The 24,905-nt window shown below is 40.9% G+C and overlaps 1 protein-coding gene across 4 annotated transcripts in view; it reads left to right on the forward strand.

Annotated features, from left to right (window-relative positions):
• Nucleotides 1–24,905, forward strand: part of CACNA1C (calcium voltage-gated channel subunit alpha1 C) — a 478,980-nt gene that overhangs the window by 260,824 nt on the left and 193,251 nt on the right. For all 4 annotated transcript variants that reach the window (XM_035550684.1, XM_035550685.1, XM_035550683.1 and 1 more), the window contains exon 4: nucleotides 20,768–20,907. In XM_035550684.1, coding sequence (XP_035406577.1) covers nucleotides 20,768–20,907 — 140 coding nt within the window. The remainder of the gene's footprint in view (nucleotides 1–20,767; nucleotides 20,908–24,905) is intronic.

Genomic DNA, 24,905 nt, shown 5'->3' on the forward strand with positions numbered 1-24,905 from the left:
AGCTGTGTCTTGGCCTCCACCGCTCTCACCCATCCCTTCCACTCAGGCCTGCTGCTGTTTTGTGGCAACCTGTCTTGTTTGTTAGTGTCAAGAGAATCAAGCGGAGCCTTCCTGTACACAGAGCTTCTCCTGGGCTCACAAGATGAATGTTGACTTTCCAAGCGCAGCTGCTGCATACAGATCACAGGGACCGTGGAAGACCTGTTTGGATGATAGCTTGTGCCTATACCCTTGAAGGGGGAGGAAGGAGTCGGAAGCTGTTTGTGTGGGTGTTGATGGCAGACAGGTGAATTGAGTATTCTGCAAAGCCTTTAAAATGCAGCAAGGCTTTCTGTCTGTAACTGGTGTCCCTTTCTCAGCTGCTCTTTCTACATCCTAATAAGTATATCCATATCAGTTATACTAATGATAATCCACCAGAAGCTGAAAGCCTACAGTCATGGAAATTTACTTCCCCCTTCAGGGTACCATGATATAAGCAAATAATTATGTTTTTAATATTTTGGTACTGCCACCCAGAAAAATAATACTCATAAATTTCCCGACACTGAAATCAGATGCAACCCACTTAATTACTAGCAAGTAAACAATGATTCTTCCTCCTTAAAATACCCAAACACGTTCATAATTAGCTAATTAAACTACCATATAAATGATTATTCAATATAAAAGAGTGATCAAGAGGCGGGCAGAGGAGGAAAAGCAGTGAAATCATTACCCACAGACACACTTCTTTCTCCAAGTAAGCTAGTGAATCGTTACAGGAGAGGTGATGGGTGGAAAATAATAAGAACAGCAACAATAATTAACTTGACAGCAATAATTAACTTGACAATATCTGCAGTTTAAAGCCAACCAGTATGTTTGTTTTGCTGGTAGAAGGCCACATGTGAGAAGATGTTTACCTCCTCCTCAGCACTTCTCTAGATGGTCCCGGCAGAAAAGGGGACTGGCAGGGGACTTCTGGATTGTGCCCTCTGATAGCCTCAGTTCACTGTGTACTCTTTGGGTAAATCACATAGGCCAGAGTTTTTATAGTTTAATGCCCATTTTTAAAGCAACAATTTCCACGTTTATGTGAAGCTTTTGAGTGGGCCTGAAGAACTGCAGAAAAGCTGCTCACAAAATCAGCCTTGCGGTGCTATTTTCTGCTGTAGATAGAGTAGCTGCCCTAATTTGGTGCTGCTGTGGTTTGAGTGGCCCATTTAAAACATCAGTGTGGCTAACGAGCCTTTGCTCATCTGTAGCTTAGGACAGAAGAAATCCCCAGCACTCTCCCCTCTTCCCTGCCCCCCTCCCCCCTTTTCTTTTAATATAAGTTGAGAAAACTCTGAGGTTATGAAAGATCTTAACATCCTGATTAATGTGGCCATTAGAGTTGAACTACAATTTAGTGCATCTTCTGCAAATTGGTAAAAACTAGTTTTGTAGTTTTTTGTTTTTGTTTTTAAATATAAAAGTCATCTTTCCCTGGTGACTGCATGTCAACGCTGAGTTTTTAATGACAGTTTCTAAAGTCCAGGCAAAACACCAAACTTCTGCTGGAATTTAATCTCATATAGACAAATTAGTTCATTTGGGAACTCTTGGCATACCTAAGGAACAAGTGTTTTGCTGTAAGAAGGTCCACTAGCTTCAAAACATTATGTACTCTTAATTTCTGTTACCATAGGCATACCTAAGGTAAATGACATGCCTTAATTTCTGCATCCTCTCTATATTTCCACAGTCCTTTCCACATCGTCTCTCAGCTTCAAGACAGCAGTGTTTCTCTCCTCTTTCCTTGTAGGAACCAGGGATTTCAGTGTCTCCCCTCCATCATCCACCTTATATAGCAAATATCCTACATAGGCGTTCTGGTTATTTCATATTTCTTTTTTAGCCAAATAACTGTTAAAAAGCAACAAGACTAAAAGGACTTCTTGCTAACAAGGCAAAGAAATAAAAAATTGGAAATCCTGTTCAACAGGATGAAAAATGCAGATGCCTACTGGGTTATGGAGACAAATGTCCTTCAGTAATTGTATGAGTCAGATTAATTCTTTTCCAATGTTGTAAACCACTCTGCTTTACTCTTTTTCCTTTAGCAGTTTGGCAGAGGACACAGATATCGGTTGTCTTTCCTCCCTTAAATCTAATTAATTTTTATAACGCTCCTCTGTATTTTGGTATTGGGGATGCTGCTGTTTTTACAATCTCTTGTGATGCACTAAAGTGGTAACATCTCTGGACAAGTGTTGCAGAGATGAGGTATGAGTTTTGTCCCCTTCAGATCCTGTTTTATGAGAGAACTGCATGGGGTGTGTGGGTCTTGATAGCTTGAATCAGAAAATAAATTGAAGTGATATCGTAATTGCTGTGTGTTTTAGCTTTTCTGCCATGTCACTGAAATGTTTGTAATGTAGGAAAGGGAAAATGCATTTTTTTTTAGAAACTGCTTAATGAGAAAACTGCTCGGTGGCTAAGGTTAAAAAAAAAAAAAAAGAGAAAAAAATGGAAATGAAAATGGAAAACAGCCTTTTTTTTTTTTTTTTTCCCTCCTACTGAAGACCGTGAGAGCTACTAAATAGTTCAGGATATGCTGGTATGTGCTTTGGTGCAAACAAAGAAGTTAGGCTTCGGACAGGTGTTTTTTAAAACATTGGTTCTGATTCACTGTTGTGTCCATAGCAGCAGTAGTAATAGCATGGGAAAACGTGGCTGTGGGACTTTGGGGTCATCGCTTTTTCTGGCAATTGCTAGGCAGTCATTTGACCATAATACAGGTTAGAAGTTCAGCAGTGCTTGCATCCAAAGGTCCAGACCAGCAGTTGGGAATACTTTTCTGTCTGTGTACCCTCTGCTGAAATTCTTTGCTGACGAGTAACATGATTTCATCACAGCATTTCTCTGCAAGTCAGGGAAAGAAGGTTTGAAATGAGCCATGGGGCCAGGAACAGCAGTCCATGAGTGCTGTTAAAGAAGAGCCAGAGCACCACTGATTCTCAGACCACTTGTTTTTCTTCAGGCTGTTTTTGTACCTTATGCTTTCCTGGTACTGTACTGTTTGGAATTTTTTTGCCTCCTTGTCAGCTTGTGATGACTCCTAAGGAATACATTTTTCCTGTAGGCCTTCATTAAACAAAACAGTCTAGGGATTACAGTGTTACCATAGGTGCTTGTAGCGGTTTATCAGTGGTTTAGGAATACCGTCAGTGTGTGAGAGAAGCCAAAACAATAGCATTTAAGTAGGTGGTGATAAAGTGGGATGAAAATGAGAGAAGTCACAGGAAAGAGAACAGTATAGACAAAGACCATCAAGCATGAGGAACAAAAACAAAGAAGAGCTGAAGTAACACAGAATTCATTTGTAAAACAGTATCCAAGTTAGGCTCTGCTTCTAGGACTTCTCCTGCTGCAGTCCTCCCTGTAGTCTTGTATCCACATCAAGCGTCTCTGGAGACAGCAAAGTCTCCTTAAAATAGGTGTCTACCCTCGGTGTGTTGCAGAATGCCATCCTCCTTTCTGATGCAAAGCTTCCTTGACTCAGTCCCTACAGTAAACTGCCTTCAGGTCTTTTGAAACCACATTCAGCTGTCAAGTGCTTCCAGGAGAAGTTGGTCAAATAGCATTTTTTTTCTTTCATGTATTCTTTACCTTTCTTAAGTATCCTGAACTCTAATACCCTTGCATATACTAAGCGCATCTTGTTTTTCTCTTCTTCCATCTTATCTATATAGCTTTGTGATTCCTGGATATGTTTCACAACCAAGCAATCTTATTTAGATTTTTTCTTTCCCCATGAAAAAGCTAGTAATTCTTTAGAGTAGAACCCCTCAGGCTAAATTGTGTTTTCATTTACATTCATGCACCAGCACTCAGTACAATGCGATCATCTGCTTCACCTTGAGACAGCTTGGCTTCCTTCTGCATGCTCTTGCGAAAGCTGTGTCTGCTGTGCTGACTGAGAGCTAACTACTGGAATGAGAGTGAAGAGAGGAAAACATATATATATTCATATAGGATGTCCCTTTCCTTATGCAATTAAAGGCCAATGCGAACACTTCTCGTAACAGGCAGCAGAAGTTATGATTTGGTGCACAGACTGTTGTCCTCATACACTCAAGTAGTTGTAGGGACATCTGAAAGCTAGGTGTTTTTGAGGAAAGTTTGAGGTGTAGAAAGGTTGGCTACTCCAGGGTAAAATTAGAAGTGCACCATAAGACAAAAATCACTCTGAACTTAAATTGGGATAGCTGAGAAGAGACCTCCAAGTGTCCCAGCAGAGAACTCTGAATTTGAAGCCTTTCTTCCTGTGCCCTGGGGGTCTGTTTCTCATTGTGCTTTGTTTTCGCTTTCCTTTCTTCCTCCTCATTTGTCTGTATCATTTTTGTTTACCATTCTCTGGCCCTTTCTAGCATTAACATCCCAAATTAATATAGTGCAATGTAAATATCATGCACATCTCTATTACTTAATAAACAAGTGTACATGTTAAATATGAGAACATGATTAAGCAACTCTGAATACATCCTGTGTCCTAGATCCTGCATGACTCATATGTCATGGCAGTTAATAACCAATCAGCCATAACTAAGGAAAGCAGGAAAACGGATAATACTGAAAAAGAGGGGACTTGGGTCTTATTTTTTTAATGGTACAGGGATTCTTTAGCATAAAAACAAAAATAGAAAAAATTGACTTTTGCATTGCATCCATGTAAAGGCCTGGGAATGCTCTGTGTTCCTGACAGGAAGATGGGGAGCATACAGAGGGATTAAGCAGCTCTCCGCTGGCATGCGAGCACGCCGGGCAGGCGGATGCAGCTTTTAAAGGAGGCAAAGCCACTGAATTACTCAGGGTCCAAAGGAAAGAAAGCCTTTCCATAAAAAATGCAGGGCCTGGGTATTTTTCTGGTAGAGGTAGGCTGTATTCATCTAGCAAGAATCCAGTCAAAACAGCATGTGCAATACTTCCAACCGATGAGGAAGAAGCTGTTGGGGTGTTCATATCACGTCTTATTAAACTGCTCTGAAAGGAAAGTTTCCAAGGGAGGCCTGGGGCTTCAGCTTACAGAGCAGTGCCAAGGGTGTTGTATGTTCTTAGGCATTGCTCAGAGGTGAAAAGCTGTAAGAGGAAACAGAAAGTATCCATTAAAATATATTGATGTGGATAGATTTGTATGTGTGACAGCACACACTTTTTTTTTCCTCCTTCCTAACCGGGCTGAATTTCAAAGACAGTGAAAGTCAGAAATTGATAGTACCTGTTACTCTCAGGCTCTTTTTCCTGAACACCAGCATATTCTTAAACAGCCAAGAAGAACTGCTACAACTGCAGCATTCCACTCAGAAATTACTGCCTTGTAAAGCGCAGCCCCATAAAGATTATTTTCGGAGGCTGTAAAGCTCCCTTGGGTGAGCGTGGAGCAGGAGCTGGGTGAGGGAAGGTCGCCATTTCCCCCTCCTCAGGCACCGCCACTGGGTGCTGGGCCCCGATGCTCCCCTGGTGCAGTCCTGCCTCACTTGCACAGTTATGCCATGCAGTGCTGGACCCACGAGGCTTGCCAGGACGCGTCTCTAAGAGGTCTGGTGAGTTTGCACTAGGGAAGGAAGCTTGGCGTCAACAGAAAGTCAATAGTACCCACTCTCATTTGTGACCCTGCACGGAGCTTGATCTCTGGTTCCCCTTCTCCTTAATTCGCCCACATCGTGAATTCTTCTGATTGCTTTTGAAGAGAAGCGCCAAGGCCTTAGCAGAGGGAGCTGTACTGTACCTATTTCTCAGCAGAGATCCAGGGATGTGAGCTTTCTTTTTATTTGTTTTTGTTTGTTTGTTTGTTTTCCCATCAGATATTGTTGTGGTCGAACCAAATCATAATTTTGCAAGGGAGATTTTGGTCTCTCAGCAAAAATCCCACACAACCACAGGCAGAAGGAGCAGCAGACTGACACAGAGGGTCTGGCTCTGAACTGCACTGTGACCCTTGCAGCCCATCCGAGGCGGGGTTTGTAAATGGAGTGGCAGAGCTCTGCTGGGCCAACAAGGGCTACAGCTCCCTCCCTGGCAAGGGTAAATGGGGTTTATCTACACCTTCTGCACCCCAGCCAGTATTTGGCTGTGGACTAAAGAGCAGTAAGTTCTTAGCAAATGAAACTACATACCAGCTACGATATGATAAAATTATTATGCTGTCATATATCATTATCATATATTCCCCATATTTAACCAGCAACCAGCATGGCAATGGAAGGCTGCTAGACTGTTTTTGAGAAAACAGTCAATTGTTTTATTGGTCGTATATAATTTGCTGTTTGAGAAGGAATGTTGGTCCTTGGTATTGGTCATGTATAATTTGCTGTTTGAGAAGGAATGTTGGTGCTTCTCATCTCTATCAGCACTGTAGTTGCACTTACAATGTCTTGGTATCCTTTGTTGTAACAATGCAAACGTCACTAAAAATGTATTGGTATAGCACTATAGATCAGAATAGCTTAGAGAAGTGACCCCCCCAAAAAAATATTTTCAGATAATGAAGTTTCTTTGACACCTCACAAACATACCTTGGTACGTAGACTTCATCTACAGTGTGGAATAACAGTGTATTCCCCCAGGCTCCCATCCACTCCACTCGTGATTTTGTCACAAGGGCGGTAATCAGGAAGGTTCAATTTCCAAATTTGTCCTTCTGCTTTGGACAGCTTGCTTTTAGTATACCCAAATGCCTGCAGTTTCAGCTGAACCTCTGGAAATGCTTGTATGTGAGGAAAAGTGGAATACAAAACAGAAACAACAACAACAAAAGGTAAAAGGAGAGAAAGATGGCAGAAACAGGAGGTAAAATGTAGGGTGGTAGTAACTGAGGGGGACAAAGAGGGGCAAAGACAGCAACATCATAGTTTTCATCCACCAGAAGATTTCCAAACATGTAGACAAAGTTTTTTTTATGCTTGTCAGAAGTTCATCTTCTCTAAATTGTTATTAGCTCATTAGCTGGTTAAGTCAGCCAAGCCAGTGCACCAAGTTCCTATCCCTTGAGGCATCTTCACTCCAATTAGTCAACAAAGCACTTGGTGTCTCCGAAAAACTAAAATAAATAAATAATCAGCCTGTCCCATAGTGGAACTTGAAGACCTCAAATCTTCAGATACCTTTATCCTGTGTATTTCTCAATTTTCCCAGTTATGAACTGGAGGCAGTTTCTGTCTTGCCCATGTGGTATGATTTATATTTTAATTCATTCATTACAGTCTGTGAAGTTTAGAGCAATCATTGGATGAAGGAAACTGTGTTTATGCAAGCCAGTAGTATGCTGATTTGAAGGCTTCTCAGATCTACGGAAATCAGTAGATTCAATGGCCTAAGCCAAATTCTCAACAACTGCTGATTTTTCTCTGCTGTTTGTAACAGGGAAACTCCAGCATTGCTCCAGAGACATAAGGAGTTCAGCAATCCACTAATCCTCAAATTTCTCTAAGTCCAAGATTAATTAAAAATATGCTCAGCAAAGCTCCTATGTTTCTGCTACAGGGGCTCTGGGGACCCAAAGCAGAAGAGATCAAAAGACGACTAAACATTCACAAGGTCATGTTCCTAAAAGCCCTTCAGAGGCAGATCTTCTAAGGAAGTGAACCTTCCACCATGAATATCAGCAGTCCAGATGAGAATCAGTCAGAACAATAATAATGGAGCATCTTCCCAGAGAGGGAATATCCCTCCAGTTGAATTGACTTCTACAATGTAATCTTAGAAAACTATGAAACTACGCCATAAGAACAGAAAAGCATACTCCATTCCAGTGTGATGGCAATGGCATTTCTAAACTGATCAGCCCTGGGGAGAAGCCTGAATTCTGTTTCCCCGAAGAGAGCTATTGAGCTACTTTTTCAAATTATGACATACGGAGGCATTCCTTGAAATCCCAAACGACTAACAGATTTCTTGCATAGATCTGCGTAGTTGTAAGAGTGTCAAAGACATTTTTGAAAGGCTATTTACTCATGAATACAAGGATTGTCCCTGGTGTCTTTCTGTCCAAAACCAATAGATAGCTGCCTCCCTGATGAGACAAATCTGGCTGGGTTGCGGCCTATTAGATCCTCAGGACTGCAACATTTAAGGCTAGAAGATACTTTGAGAGGCCATTTAGTCCATTTTCTGGCACCAAAAGAAGATTTAACCTTCAGTGATTTAAACTCCATGAATTTCCTGGCCGTTGTACTCTGGCACAGCCCTATTACCAGTACTGGCATCTCAAGGAAAGGCTTCCTCATTGTCCATCCTAAAGTTCCCTTGTCCCATCATAAAGCCATTACTTTCTGCCGTGTGTAAAGTCAATGAAGGGAAAAGGGTTATTTGCTGCATCTCTGCAGCAGTCTGTAGCCTTGTCTTGTCTTTTCTTCTCTATGCAGATCAGCCTCACAACAATCTTTCAGGTCACTTTTCTATGCTTCACAAGGTCCCCTTGTGCTCATTGCTCTCCCCTGCACCCTCTCCAGTCCATCCCTGTATTCCTTCATTCACAGACTTTCAGCAGAACTTTCACCTCTGACTACAGCAGGATTTTTTCTTGCGTCTTGTGGTTTGTACGTTTGTTTACGCATCCCAGCATGATGTGTGCTTTTATTTGTTTTGCAATAGCATGACTTTGAGTCATAGTCTGTAATCAACTGTAGCCTCTAGAGCCTTTTCTGAAGGTCTAAAGCACTACTAAGGTGATGAGACAAACTTATTCCTAGTGATCCCATCCTTTCAATCAGTTCTGGAAGACGTGGGATAATTTAGCCCTACCAGTCTCACATCTGTCAAGTTATACAAGAGATTTCATTGTCATTCCTCATGTCTGTCATTAAAATTAAAAAATTCTCTTTAGTTATTTTTTATCCCCTTTGCCAAAGACCACTGAATTCATAGTTGCACTTGCTTCTTTTGTTTCATCTCCTTGTGAAAATGCGTAGTTTGCTGTCTCACTTTGCTGCATTTCATGGGAAAGTGAAAGAAAATACATGCAAGACAGATAGTGTGCCTAGAAGATGAGTTGTGGAATGTAGCTAGTGGAGTCAAGCTCATGGGGCATGGGACAAGTCCCTGTGACATGGTGTCCTACTAAAGTTTTTCCTCATCTTTGCGAAGCCTGATTATCCTGTAGGGAGGGAACAGTTATAAGAGAGAGAAATAGTTTTGGAAAATTTCACTTTAGACTGTTTGACTAAAATGAAAAGATTTCAGCAGAACAAAAATGTTTGTAAAACTTAATCACAAAGTCCTTTTCCATCAATAAAATATTCTATGAAAAAAAAAAAAAGGTTGCTGAATTTGTTCCTACAGCCTTTGAAGGGATCACAAGAAACCTTAGACTAGGCAATGCTTATTATCTGTACAACTTGTTCTCCTTCTATTAGTACGTTACTACTGGTACCACAGAATTTTAGTTAACACAGAATGAAATTTATATCAAATTTTTTTCACCATTTCTGTGTCTGTTCCTTTTCAGAACCTTTATGCTGTTCTGTAAATAATAACAACTTATTCTATTTAATTTTAGTTTTTAGGCAGTTTCACCATTGAGTTCTCAAACATTAGCACAACACTGCCTTTGCACAGTTTGTAGATGATTATAAGAAAACATCAAAATCCTCAAAACTATGCATTTCTATTTAATGTCTCTGTAGGAGAATATTTCTGGTGTTAGTGGACCAAAGCCTACTTGGTTCCTGATCATGCAGACCTGCTAGAAGTTGGCGAAAATTTTGTCCAAATAAGAACTTATTTTTTATCTGTTCCATGACAGATTTCTTCAGTGTTTGCAAAATCTGTATTTTTACCCCCCACTTTCTTTTGAAAAGTGAGGTTAAGCTTATTATATGATGCACCTTAAAAGCTTTACCACACCATGCCATGCCATATCATACCATTTCTTTAAGGTACTACTTTTTCCAATATTAAATGTATAGTTTGATTTGATGTTTTTGAATTTAAAATGTTAGTCTTTGTTTAAACACAGTAATCATTGCATGTTTGACTGGGCGATAACGGTATGATAAGAGAGTAATTGTCTTAAAACAGCATCCAGGAGTTCATCCAGCTTCTGTCACTTTTGTGCTGGCAGCAATGAGCCCAACTTTAATGTGCATGACCTAAAATGTACTAAAAGCAGAGTGGGGGAAGGGAGGGATAAAAAGCCAAAAAATGTCATAGGATGAGACTGTGCAGAGTCTGCAAGGCCATGAAGAGTATGTACTGAGCACAAGAGAACACTTATGCCCCACCAAAATGAGTTCCAGTGCAGGCATCGGCTGTCTTTTATTTCAGTGGTGTGATTAGGGATTTGGCCAGCAGCAAGGTAAAAGTGATGGTTTTAGTGTATTATAGATCAGTCAGAACAACTAGTAAGGATCAAAAACTTGGGAGACAGCCAGTACAGCAGCCTATAACATTAATAGCATTAAAAATAATTTTCAGGCAGATCAATATGAATCCTGTTTGCTTAGAGCCTGAGGGTGGTTGAGGAGAGAGGGAGCCTTGGGAAAAGAGTAAGTGAAAACACAAAGTGTGTAACATCTTATTTTCATCAAGTGAACACAAAATCTTTGAAATCCAAGTCCATTTGGCAAAATGTTTGCCAGCCCGGAGCAGTGGTCTGTCTGACGTAGAGGAAATCTGGCTGAGTTCTTCAAGATCATTTCACTGGGAGTGACCTCCTGAGCAATGGGCTTAATAAAGATTTGCCTGTAACTGAAGAAAGGGAATTCTGGTTAGGGGTGGGATTTTAGGTTTTTCAGACAGGCCGGCTGAAACCTACTTTTCCCTTTAGACAGAGAGCCTGCAGCCTGCATTACTTGCAGGGGATAAAGCCACCCCTGAAGCCAGGGAATGTAGGAAGAGCACGCCTGTTTGCAAACTAGCCAGAAGCTAATCAAGCTGAGTTTAATTAAAGAGCATTATAGGATATTAATAACATTCCTGACCTTTCCCTGTCCAGAGTGCAATATTTTTCTCAATTTTAATTTTAAGTTTATCTCCATGAGAATAAATATTGTTGTAAGGGTTTATCATAGCAAGAGAAAACACAAGTACATTGCTTGCCTCTCTTCTCAGAGCAGCATGAAAATTGGTAGCTCACTGCAGTTCTTTTCAGACTTTTCGCTTGGAAAAGATGGTACCAGTGCAGTGTTCATTCCTTATTAATGCCTGAACTTCATTAAAATCCTTTTTCCTTAATTTTAAACAAACTAAATGTATTAGCATGCACTAACCCATTTCAGAGATGTTTCTCTTCTTTCCATTTTCCGTCTTGCTTTTTGCTGGTTTTCCAGTCAGACTGGTGGAAATCTGCATTCTCTGGGAAATTCTGATATTTCAAAATTTGGTTTTGCTGAATACGTGAATGATAAGTTAAAGTATTCTGTGTGTGATATTGCCCTCTTACCCATCCTTAAAGGGAAATTCTTAGTTTTAGTGCAGAAATAACAGAGCATTACATTTAAATATTTCTATTGAACAAAAATGTTTTAACATTCCTTATCCATGTGTTTGGGTTTGCTGAAACAAATCCAGATACTTTGTTATGACACGACCCTGCATTAATCTGCACCCACCCAAGCACTGCTGCAAGCTGTGTGAGGGTAACCTGGTGTCCTGCCTCTGCCACAGGCTGAGGTCACACCTCATTGCCACCTAGTCCTGGCCTAACTGGATGGAAGGTGGTGTTGCTTGGCAAGAGTATTACTCGTCCCCTTTACGCCTGCAATACACGCACGTGTGAGGATGAAATAAATGGTTGTCTTACAAGAAATGAAAATAAGTGCCACAGTCTGACAGGAGGAATGTGGAATCTGAATTCTGGTTCCCAGCTTCCAGGCCCTGGGCCTGTCTCAATGCCCGCAGCCACTACGCTGAGGGTGGGCAGAGTGGCTGGTGGCAGTCAAACCAAGGAACAGGAGAACTGGCAACGAATATCGGTTGCTTGGGATTTTTGGTAATCCTAAATTAGCAAAACCTGCAGGAAACTGAACCATTTCTTTCACTTCTGGCCCAGAAGAAATCTTGCTACTATGCAGAGCTGTATAGCCTTGTGAGCTTTATCTGTTTAAAATGAAGTTCATTTCTGTTCTCTGGGTACTGCACAGGTCACAGTCATGTTTTTAATCACCAATTAGACTTCCATTAAGGAAATAAAATGAGTTTTATGTGCTGGTTGTCAAAGGTCCTTATAGGTGCCTCATTTTATGTGCCCTGTCCATTCAAGCAGCAAGCAAACGAACAGAAACTTACTCAGGGGTAGTAAACAAAACCTCGAATCCTTTGCTCCACAGAAAGAAAGATAGAGGCTGAGATGGAGAAGCTGCAAGGACTTTTCATTTTTCATTCCCTTCAGTTGTGTTTTTCCTGTCTGCCATGAGCAGTGTGAACAGAATGTTAAATATGCCCTTAAGTTACTCATGGAAAGAAAAGGTCACACACATACACGTTCAATCTCTTTTTTTTTTTCTCTCTCTCTCTATTGTGTGTCTCTTGTGTGTTCATATGAATGTGCACAGAGAGACCCCAACCCCAGAGCACGATAAATTGAACTGTGGGACCCATCTATTAGCTTAGAAATTTCAAGAGGGAGAGGTTATAAATAGTCATAAATTCAATTTATTTATAAAGCGTTCTCTGTCAGGCGTCACTGCACTGCACAAACAATTATAAAAGAATTGTAGTAGATTAAAAACATAAATTAGAGAATCATAAAATGCCCAAGAGTGATTGGATTAAAATGCATTTGAGAGAAATCTTTTAAATGTGGGATTTGAGGAGCTCTTCTGGGTGGTCAGTCAGAGAAAAGTCTGTGCTCAGTGGTGCGTTCCAGCAGAGGCTCAGGGCAGGATTTCTGCAGGGGGTCCCTTGTGCCTCTGTAGTTACTAGTCTGGGCATACAGTAGTTGGGGGTAGCTCAGAGAGGGTCTAAATCGTGCTGGATGTGGCTGTGGTTTCACGTTTGCTGACATCCGTCCTCATCCTTCCCCTGCTAGCCCTGTCCTCGCCTGAAAGCACACCCTGTGGCAAGGGCCCCCACCAGAGGTGCACGGCACGGTGTGTGGAGGGGCCGCCTGTGCAAGGCCATTTCAGGAAGGTTTCCTGAGAAGTTAGAGAAATGGGGAATTCAGTCTGTGGATAACTACTGACTCAGCTTGTAAGAGGACAGTATTTTCCGTGTTAAAATTAGTAGCAAAATTCTACCTGATTTAGTCTATATTTTAGTCTAACCTGGCATGCACTGGAATTACTCAAAATCTTGTAGGTCCATATCATTTTTAAAAAGAAAAAAAAAAAAAGAGGAAAAAAAAATCTTTCTCAGAGAAAAGATGCTTCATTAAGTTAATATCATGGAACGCAACTCCACACCACTTGTCCACGAAGGGATTATAAAAACCCTTGGCACAAAGAAAGTCTTATTTATAGGCACATTTCCAATGGAATTCACTGTTCACATGTTGAGTTCTGTTGGAAATTCAGTCCTTCGTTCTGCAGCCCAATTTTTAGTGGGCTCTTAGAAAAGTTGACTAGTTACAAACCTGAAGGTTCGTCAGTGTACCACTGCACGTGATAGCAGCTTAAACTTGCAAGGTAGGCAAACTGTAGTTGTGATAACGTTGATTCCAGGCAGTTAAAACATCATCAGTCTGGCCCTGAAACCATGTGATTGACTTAAAATCAATAAATCTCTTGGGGACAGGGATTCGCCTTTGTTAAGCATTTTTACTGCCGCAATAAAGTTTAGAAACTCATTGAAAAATAATGTGCTCAAAGCACTGATCATATAATCATGATCAGATTATGAATATAGGATGAGAAGAACTCCACACCTGGAATTTCAGGGTGTATATGGAACAAAGCAATAAGATCGTTATAATAGTCATTTCTAAGATCATGTATCCTATTTCCAAAAGCAAGCATGCTCATGTATCTTGTGCTGAAAGGCATTTTAGAAACAGTCCTAATGAGCCGATGTTGTTTAAGTGGATTTTTTTTTTTAGAATCCCCCCTGAAGTGGGATGTATACTCACTGTTCTGACTGCCAACAAAGTATTCAAAATTTAACACTAACATGGTTTTGAGCCCAGCAAGGTTAGGCTAGACGGAGCTGTGTTTTTTAAATATTAATAATAATTTTTTTAAGTTAATAAAATGGACACTGAAATGTTTTATGGCTGATAGACTTGTATATTTTATTGCACACATGAGCAAATGCAAACACCTGAGCGTGTTGAATAGTCAATGTCTAACTTATCTGAGCCATTTTAGGAACTGAGTGAGACATGATATGCCTTGTGATGATCTATTAGATGTAGCTGTCATGCTGAAGCTGCTCTGATTTAAATGGATGCTTCTGGTACCCTGTCCTTAATCAGTGGTTGGTAGATGGACAATTGACTGTGGTGTTTCAAATGGCTTTTTTAACCTTGGGAAAAGGTGCCAGACTGCCTCTGAAACTGCGTAAGGGAAACTAGTAAAAAACTTTCTTCTAGGGGGTGAATTTTGTTCCTAGGCATGGTAACAGCACAACACCTAGCCAGCTTTTAATTCCTATCCAGAGACCCTAAATGAGGCTCTCACAAAAAAATGAGTCATAAACCTTATGCTGCCTTCCCTAATGTTGCTTCCCCTGGAAGGGTAATCTTTTATTGGTCTGATCAGAATATAAAGTGACAGTTCATTTCAATTTAATCAGAGCAGTGGACCAAAACAAAAGGAACTAGGACGTGACTTATTTTTGACTCTTCAGAGCCTTTCAGGTTTGAATGTTTGTACATAGGTTGTCTGGATGGCTTTAATTCTTTGTTGCACCAAAATAAAACTGAGCCCATAAGGAGCATATTCTCTGGCTTTCATTTACATATAGGTAGAATGTTATTGTTCTCTTTCAGTACAAAAAAGAAAAAATCTTGAGCAAGAAAACCCAAGAGATTTCTGCTGTTGCTAGCCAAAGACCATAATGAAAAATCTTCTATTGGTTAGACATCATTTAATCAGCACCAGAGTCCAAATTTGAAGTCCAACTGAATGTGTAATCCTTTATGTGAACCCAGAAAGGCATATGTCTGACCATCTCGACGATAGAGAATGAGGCATTCAGCTGGGAAGCACTGATGTGTGACTGGAAAGGAAATAGCTGGTTTGTTAGGTTATTTTGAGGACTAGAGATCCATTTAGAATGATTGAATATGCATATAGATTCTTAGAAAACTGTAGGTTGAAAGGGACTTTGAGGGCCTGTCTAGTCCAAATTCCTGCTCAAAGCAGAGCTGTCTTCAAAAGTTGCTCAGAATCTTCTCCAGCATAAAGGCTTCAAAATCTCTCTCCTCCTATTGTGGTCCAAATAATCTTGGCATGTGAACCCCTTCAGAAATGTAGGATTCCCAATAATTACATTATTCTGTATAGCCAGAGCCTGTTTCTCCACTTCTATTAGTAAAACTGTAGGTGAAATGTTGATAAAACAGAACAGTAATGGAATTTATCATCTGTATTTTGTTTTGCATTTATAAGGTACGTGTGGCTCACTGAAAGGGGAAGTGTATTTGTGCAAGTTGCCTAGCAGAGGGGAGTGACCCCCTTGTACTTTGGCTTTGTATTACAATTGGATTCTGACACAAAATGTAGTTCTGCTGAACCCATATATAACGTCCATTTGATCCTAGCCAAAATTTTGTGTTAAAAAAAAAAAAAAAAAAAGAGAGAGAGAGAGAAAAGAGCTTTGACTCGATCCTGAGCTTCGACTCAATCCTTCAGGCGTACGCATGAAGTATTTGTTGATTTGCCAAGGAACAGTTGGATATAGTGCATGTGGATCAGGTCTGTGATCATTCAAAACTATTAATATCCTCTCTTCTGTTGAATTCCATGGAAGTTCTCTAAGTGGATCATGGGCATGTTGTGAATTACCAACTACTGAAGGCTGGCTTGCACTACATACCTGTTTTATAATTGCTTATTTCAGGTTAGCAAGAATTCTGCACTCATCTGGTTTATTTTTCTAACGTGCATCTTCAAAGTCGCAGCAGATGACAGTATCTCCCATTTACGGCTATTAGTTGAAGGTGGTATTTCTGCAGCACTCGGTATGTGTTTAACTTTGCTTGCAGAAAAGCCTGTCATATAGGCACTGCCTTTGGTTGGAATGGACCGAAGACAGAGCTGATCATATTTGGAAATCTAGCCTTTCAGAAGCTGTTCTGACTTCTGTTCACCAGCACAGGGGGTTATGTTTAGTGGAGTGATAGCCACCAGCTTCCTTCTTCAGGCTTCTGTTGTCCTTGTCAGGTAAAATTAGATAGTGTTCTTTTGCTTGATTTTTTGGGGAGCAGGGACATTGTCTTAGGAACCACAGTATAACAGCAAAATAGGTTATGTTCAGCTATATGCTATCTTATCAGTCCTTTCTTTTTATCAAATGAATTGGAAATGCTCAGTGCTTTCTGCAGTGACAGTAGTTTTCAGGAGTCAAAAAAGTCCAAACATTTTCGCTCTTCTAAGTTTTATTCCTTCATGTGCTTTTGTACTATTTTCGTGCATACTTAGCTGGAAATGTCTCCTGAGTAACCAGACACATTCAGAAGTAACTTGGTGTCAACAAACCTGTCCTAACATCTGGTTTGTTGAACTGATCCCTTAAGTGCACATATGTGGCTCTTCTGCACTGAAGGTCATATATTAATGCTAACGGTAGCCTTCAGGTCAGCATATTCACACAGCGAGGGTCTCCATAGCTCAGATGAAATGATAATTTGTAATCCAAAAACAAGGCACCTTTTGTGCAAAGCCTCTGGACCATCTTTCCCAGCTCCGCAGCTCAGTCTCCCTACTTCCAATCAGCAAAAGTTTGTTTTCCCTACTAGGAAAACATCTGAGTGCTCTCAGAGCCTATTTATACAATTAATGCCAAAACATCCTATATGACAGAGGCTGTTAAAATACTGTTGTTTTCCTTGGATAACTGAGTATTTGCATTACTGAAGAAATGTATTCCGTTATGTTAGGGAAACACTGGGGAATAATAATGCAGACACTGACGTAACTTGGTCTAAGGTCAAACAGGCAGCTTTGTAAAGGTCCTAGCTGCGCAGGACTTGCTGCGCATTGCTTCAAATATATAAGATCTAGTTTTTTAAGCATGGTTTGTAGCAAGCAGAGCTGGGTGCCAGCAGAGAGAGACAGCGATGTTTGAGAAAACCTGTAGTGACTGAATTTCAGGTTGCCACCTCTCTAGACTGGGGTGTATGAAATGCGAGGACGTGACTGATTGGAGCCTTGAGTGACTCTTGCAAAGAAAATATTATGAACTAGCAGTGCTGCTGTGTGGTTGGGGTTTGGAGAGCCAAGGATCAAGATAGAGCGAATGATTCTGGAGGCTGTTTTTTCAGAAACAGCGCTGGTCTACTCACCCCTGTCATGACGGGAGGAAAACCTCATGGCACCCTACAGTACTTTACTGGGATTTCCTGTTCTCAGACTCCTATGAACCCAAGATGTTATTAGGTACGGTTTAAAAATTAAAAACAAAAACAAACCAATGACGTCTTCAGAAAGCACATGGGATTAGGGAGGCTTCGTACTTAATACAGTAATCCTCTTTCGGAAATATGTCTTACAGGCTCAACAGTAAGTTACTGTTTGTTTCTCTGTTAAGAGTAAGACAATGTACAATTTGTTTCTTGGCAGTGTTAGTGCTGGCTAGTCTGTCAGCCAGGGTAGCTGATGCTCATGTCCTGTATCTCTAATGAAAAACAAAAACAAAAAGGAACGGTGGCGGAGCCAGCCCCCAAACATCTGTGTATGCTCCAGAGACAGGCCAATTTTAGAAAACTTTTGTCCCTCCTCTTCTTCCACTCATAGTTTTTTTTGTTTTTTTTTGTTTGTTTGTTTGTTTTCTCTCTCTCTCCTTTTTGAAACGTTTTCATCACTACTGTCCAAGCAGGAAGCTCCTGCTTTGTAATTCTGCAACCTACAGTACTTTTCATGTGTCCCAGCCACATCAGCACCGTTCCCTTCTCTAAAACACAATTGAAAAAATGTTGTACCCTCTTTCGTACAGCTCCAAAATGTTTGCTCTCCTTTGATGCTGTGGTTTGGTTACAAGCTTTAAGGGGCAGAGCTGCTGGTATCTCCTTTCCTGCCCAGAAGGTAGGAGGCACCCCTGATATTTCTTTAGCCTTGTTTCTTTTGAAATGGCGCCAAACTGGTATCTTAGAGGAGCTGGAGTCGTGGACACTGTGATGCTGTGGGACATGAAGGGAGCCTGAAATACCGGGGCCCAGTCTGCCTAATCTGTGGGAGCAGAGCTCTGAATGAGCAGCCAGAAGTGAAGAATCCCATTTAGCAGAGACGGGTCCATGGTTTTAAGGCTGCCAAGTGCTTCAGGTGCGCCTCTCATGTCTAACCTGAGGCAAGGAGCGGCTGAGTCACACCAGTAAGTTCGGCAGGCAAGGTGGCACCAGAACTGGGATGCGCCCAAGGTTCTGCGAGCCCATTGATGTTACCTCGCCACAGAGTTCTACAGCTCTTGAGTTGTACAGTATTCGGAAGAAAGGGAACAAATTAATTAGCAGGCTCTTCAAATTCTCCTCAATTCCAAGCAGGAATAGCTTCTTGAAATGGTCTTGGAGCAGCTGCACTGTTTAAGTTGGGCAGTATTTCTCCTTCAATTTTAGATCCTGAAATCGTAATGTAAGTGCAGAAGATCATAAAATTTCTCTCCCCTGCTCAGCATTCTGTGTCTTATGTTCATTACAGAGGCTTTTATAGAATGTTATTTTCATGGATCTTTCCCCCTTAACCAGAGCATTGTAAAGACTTTATTCAAACACTTCATAGTTGTATATGGATATATGCACATATCTGTGTATAGATATACATATGCATATGTGTAAGATTTCAGCATATTATAACCTCAATAACATGGTTCAACAAACAGTGTTATTGCAATAGCAAAACAGGAGCCTATCATCCCACAGGCATCTTCAGAGACAGAAAGGTATGAGGCTCCTAAACCCAACCAAATGGAACCTGTTAGGTGTTGAAATACTGGCTGCTGTGTGCAATATTAAATAATAATAATAATTAAAAAAAAAGATTTTTCGTCCAGAATTTTCCCAAGTATTTGCTTCCTTGGTCTTTTGATTGTATTACTATAGGAATTTCAATGAAATTCATGGAGCGGAAAGGCTCTTCTGGCTAGGCAGACCAGCACAGCAGGATGCTGCAGCCACAGAAGATGCGGAAACCAGAGCAGAGCAGGTGGCAGCACTGTCCCACAGGCACCGCGGGCTGCCTGCCTGCCTGTCCCACAGGTCGAAGCCTGGCCCCATGTCCTGCCGTGCTGATAGAGAGGTGCAGCAGCACAAAAATGCTGCACCAAGGCTTCCCGTCACACAATGATTTGGTCTGATTTTTTTTTAGAGATCTCCTGACAGCTTGGCTTACTTTAGAATGGGTGCATCGAGATTGATTGGTGGTGTTTGTTTTACTGTGAGTAGTACATCACTTAGTACATGTTCAGTTGTCAGGGGCAGCGGAGGAAGTAGGGGCTGCCAGGTCAGTCCCTTCTAGGAGTATGAAAGCTCTTTTCTGCAGCCAAGCCTATGGCTGGACTGCTGGATGTTAGCACTTAGATGCTAGTTCCTGAGCTAAGACACCAATGCACTTACTATAAGCAGAGCTGAGTAGTCATTAGTATTATATGCTGTTATTTCCTTCTCTGATTTCAATGGAGAAAAATCCTTAGTGACCTGATCTATCTCTATGTAGGACAATGATGAGCAAATTCTGTATTGAGGGCATGTTCAAAAGTTTTATGACTGGATCAGATGACTACAGAGCAATACTTTTTCTTCTTTAGATATTCCCCATAGTAAACACTGGGGAATACTGCAACCATTGTGATAGCACTATGTCAGGGAAGACAGAAATATTTTAAAGTGCAAGCACGTGTCTGCTACGATCAGGTGGAATTTCTCAGGCATGTAAAATAACATGTTAATGCAAACATGCCGATGAACTGGGTATTACAGTTTTTGATTAATGAGTTGTTAGCGAGATCCTGTTAATTACCTGGAGCTGAGTGGAAGAGGTTTAAATGGACAACTCAGTCAAATGATGAAATGATTTTTCATAAACCTGCACATTTGGTATTGCTGTATCATATGAAAAGTGTCATGCATGCATTTAGCAGCACTTCTGGTCAGAGGTAAAGGGCAACTGCAATTTGGAGCTTAAAAAAAAAAAAAAAAAGTGAGCTGACTGATTGTCTTGCTGGGTGTCTACAAGATATGACTAAGAATGCCTCCTAGGCTGTTTAAATTTGTATTTCTTTCAGACTTTTGTTTCTTGAATGGGAACTTCTAATAACTTCTAATAACCTCAGTTTAACCTTGGAGGGACCTCAGTTTAACCTTGGAGGGAGCAGTTGGCACTGCTCTCTGCAGAGAGCTGAGTGCTGCAACACGCCTGCAGGCCCTCTGCCCTCCTCTTTTTCACACACTTGTGTCGTGGTCGGTCTCTGCCAGGGCAAGGGCAGCAAATTTCAGAGTCAAACCAAAATTTGCTGCCATTGTCCTGTCAAACTTGCTGCTGAATATGCAGGTTTGAGGAGGGAAGTCCTCTGGCAAGTCATGCATGTTAGATGTACCCAAGTGATAAGTCAGTGGGTTGGAGGCTGCATGGGTGGAATGTGAGAGAAGAAAACATCCTTGTCCGGCATTTGTAACTCATGCTAACTGTTGTCATTTTTGTTCTCTTCTCTCCAGGAACGAGTGGAATATCTCTTTCTCATAATTTTTACAGTGGAAGCATTTTTAAAAGTAATAGCATATGGACTTCTCTTTCACCCCAACGCTTACCTCCGCAATGGCTGGAATTTACTAGATTTTATAATCGTGGTCGTAGGGTGAGTACCAGCATTTTGTCTTTGAATGCACTGCACACATGGGAACACCGGGAACCTGTGGGAGCATGAGGGTGGATGAGTGTTGGAACATTACTTACGGGTGATGTTAGGGGTTGCTGTCCATCATGACCACCACTGCTTGTCCCTACCTTGTTAACCCCCCTACAGACTTCACACCTTCTACCAAGTGTAACTGTCCAATCTAAAAATGCAGGTAACTCCCACTGGTTTTCTGCAGGTATAACTTGATTCATAAGGATTGACATTCAGTTGATGTACATTTTCTCTCTGGTATCCCTTGCTGCTTAGCCTTTTCCAAGTCTTTTAGTGATTTGCGAGACATGGAAATTAAACTGCTCTTTGGTAACAGGAATAAAAACAGGAGTAGTGCAAAACTACTGGGCAAAGTAAAGTGCTTAAACATGACTGTGGTGGAAGAAAATCCCTTTTTTTTTTTTTTTTTGCATGTCTGCGAGTATTAAGAACATCTAGGTGCAATCTTTTAATTAAGTTCAGAGTTGAATGAGAAATAAATTCTGCCATCTTACAAACTTTTCACAAAGAAGGATGAAAAATTTAAATCTTAAGTTTTCATACTCATACAGAAATAAGTTCTGTTGTTCAATCACACTGTTCTGGTGGTGATCTCAACACTTTTGATTTTGGCCCTTTTGAAGCTTTAACCTTTTTAAAGACTAATTGTACTATTGTGGATCAAATTGCCACCTTAAGATGCAACTTTCTGATCCCCTTATTCTTCTCTGTGTTTTTCAGGCTTGGCATTTAATTTATTTGAATAAAAACAGAATAAACCACCTTCTACTTTTTCTAGCCGAGGGTAAGAGAGAAACAAGGGTTTTGAATTGTGGTTGTTGAAGGGAAGGAATGAAGAATAAACTGCCCCTGAATACAAAGAGAACATGTTTTTCTTCTCCCGAGTAATTTGTCCCATCCTTCCACCACTCCATTGTTAAAACGTTTCATTGCTCACAAAAACTTTCCGTCTTTTCACCTTTTTCATAAGGAAATCCTACATCAGGTCCTAGGAAAAGCATTAAAAGGGACAGTCCCAGTGATCAACACTCCTCATAATCTCTGCTCCCAATCAAAGTCCATCTTGACTATTTTAATGATGGTCCCAAATAATTATGTCAGCAAACTTTGCTTTGTGCTATGTGTTCCCTACTGCTTTTCAGCATCTTGGGGAAAAGTGGGCAGAAGGAGAGTTTCCAGTGAGGGGAAGAGAGGACAAGTCATCTCCTACTTGGGCATAACTTTTCCACCTGCAGCAGTATATGGTTGCCTTTGCCCTTCATTCCTACCCACAGTCAGAGGATCCCACAGCAAATTAGTCATTAGAAATTGTTAAATCCCCAACCTCTCCCCTTTCATTGTCCGATTGTGTAGCTGGTTCTGCCTTTGAAAGCCCTCAGACATGTCACCTGCTTGGGGATTGTTGCTTAAGGTGAAGAAAGACTGGAAAACAGAAGTCCTATGAATATGATTGTTCCCTTTTAATTTCTGTGAGAAAGACCTTTTAAAGAGCGGGCATGTGTTATGTCTTCCTCTTCCATTGGAATGCAAGAGAGCAAGGCTCCAGAAATCACAGGGTGGCATTATATCTAGTTTAAGTACAGTCCTCTTCAATTTTCCTACTAGGGCAGTTAATCAGCAAGATGAGATGCAGGCTGAAATTAATTCCCCTGCCAATGATAGAAGCTGCATCTCTCAGCTTTTCTAGCTGCTCTTGCCTCCAGCAGCTCTCAGTCTCTAGATGGGGAGCAAAAAATGTAACTGGGGAGGGATTACACAAGTATAATAAACATGGCCAAGACCCCAAGGTCTCTGTTAAATAGTAACAATCTCAAGTGACAGATTCCACTTCAAGGCCAGATGGGTTCCTTTGATGTTTATCTGTTTAAATTCACTCATACACTACTGCAGACTAGCCTTGTGCACTGCTTTTTCTCTCCACAACCCCTCTGCAAAATCTATGTGGCAATACCATCTGTTCCTGTTCTGCCCTGTCGTCTTTTCCCAGGGGCTGTCAGAAACCCCTCAGTGACATCATATTTAAATTTCAGCATGTTTGAATATTTTGTAAGAGAGGTAGCCCCATAAAAAATAAAATAAAATAAAATAAAATAAAATAAAATAAAATAAAATAAAATAAAATAAAAGAGAGATAGAGAAGGAGAGGTGGAAGAAAGGTGCAAAAATACAGGCTCATAACATTTTGTCGTGACACCTTTTTCTGACCATTGATGGAGCTGTTGAAGAAAGCTGAGTGATTTGGACTGAGCTGTAGCACTGGGCAGAGAGGGTTATTTGGTCTGGGAGGGAAGGGAAGATGTGGAACTAATACTGGAAGCATCAAAAGTGACTGTGGTAATTGCCATTCATGCTTGTTCTGCCTTAGGCAGCACCTTCATTTTCAGTGATTGTTCTTGCTACAAAAAATAAAAAGGCTACGAGTGAAATACCTTTTTAAGTATTGTTGGAAGTTAAGGAAGCGAAAAAAAAAAAAAAGAAAAGAAAAAGACAGGTTTTATATACTTGTTTGTCTCTCAATCCACCTAGTATACACTGCTAGTATACCTAGTATACCACGTATGATGGTTCCTCTGTTCTCGACACTGGTGCGACCACAGCTTGGGTAACGTGTGTTCAGTTTTGGGCTCCTCACTGCAAGAAAGATACTGAGTTGCTGGAACATGATCAGAAAAGAGCAACAAAGCTGGTGAAAGGGTCAGAAAACAAGACATATGAGGAGTGTCTGAGAGAGATGGGGCTGTTTTGTCTGGAGGAAAGGATGCTGAGGGGAGAACTTATTGCTCTCTACAACCACCCGAAAGGAGGTTGTAGCAAGGTGGGGGTCAGTCTCTTCTCAGGTGATAAATGATAGGATGTAAGGAAACAGCTTCAAGTTGTGCCAGGGAAGGTTTAGATTGAATATTAGGAAGAATTTCTTCACAGACAAGGCCCAGGGAAGTGGTGGAGTTCCCATCCTTGGAAGTATTTAGGACATGTAGATGTGATGCTTAGGGACGTGGATTGAAGGTGGAGTTGGTAATGTTAGGTAGATGGTTGGACTTGATGATCTTACAGATCTTTTCCAACCTAAATGATTCTCTGTTTAGGTCAGTTTAATCAGTTTAATATGTCTCGAAGAGATAATACAGCATAATTGGCTTCCTTGTATGTTTTAACATAAAGTGAGTAGAGTAAAAGGAACATGATCATATATAGGGCCAAGTGTAAATTCTAGGGGAAACTGAAGACAACCGCTACATTTTCTGGAGAAAGGATGCACTTTAGACCTGCAGGCTTGTAACAGCTTATCATTCTTGCAGTGTGGGAGATCTGCTTATTCATCAGCTAAGTCTTTTAAAGCTTGATTCTAGCTTATCTTTAAATAGCCTATGACCCTGCTATAGCGGTACCATTAAATGCTGCTTTGAAGAAAAATGTCTGTGTGTGGGTATCAATCAGAGGCTCTGTGGATAAGAACATTATTAGTTAAGAGTAGAGATCACACCCATAAGCTGCCTAATGAGGCACAACCCACAAGCACTATTAGTCAAATTGTTTCCTGCTTCTTTCAGTTTTACTGTTCCTCTTTTGGAAAACATAAAACTTTCAGATAAAACAGTGATGTCCTTTAACATTGGGCTGTTGAAGGAAATTTCTCGTGAGAGAGCACTAACTTGACAACGTTGTTCTAGAAGACTATATGTCTTTCCTGTCAGTGCTGTGGTTTGTCTGCCAAGTACAGTCATCCTCCAAGGACCCATAGCTTCTGCCAGAAAAAGAGGTGTCATAATTTGAAAGGCATTCTTACTTGGAAAAGTAAGCAGTGAAGGTATTTAGAAAGGATCTGAAATTAAGAACATATTGGAAAATGTGTTCAGAGTATATGTCTTTCCAAAGGCCTGTGGGGAGTTTCTAAAGGGTGGACCCAAACACTTCCACATTCTCAAATCACAGGTGAACTGTAA

This window comes from Cygnus atratus, chromosome 1, assembly GCF_013377495.2.
Source record: "Cygnus atratus isolate AKBS03 ecotype Queensland, Australia chromosome 1, CAtr_DNAZoo_HiC_assembly, whole genome shotgun sequence".
In the NCBI taxonomy this organism is placed as follows: Eukaryota; Metazoa; Chordata; class Aves; order Anseriformes; family Anatidae; genus Cygnus; species Cygnus atratus.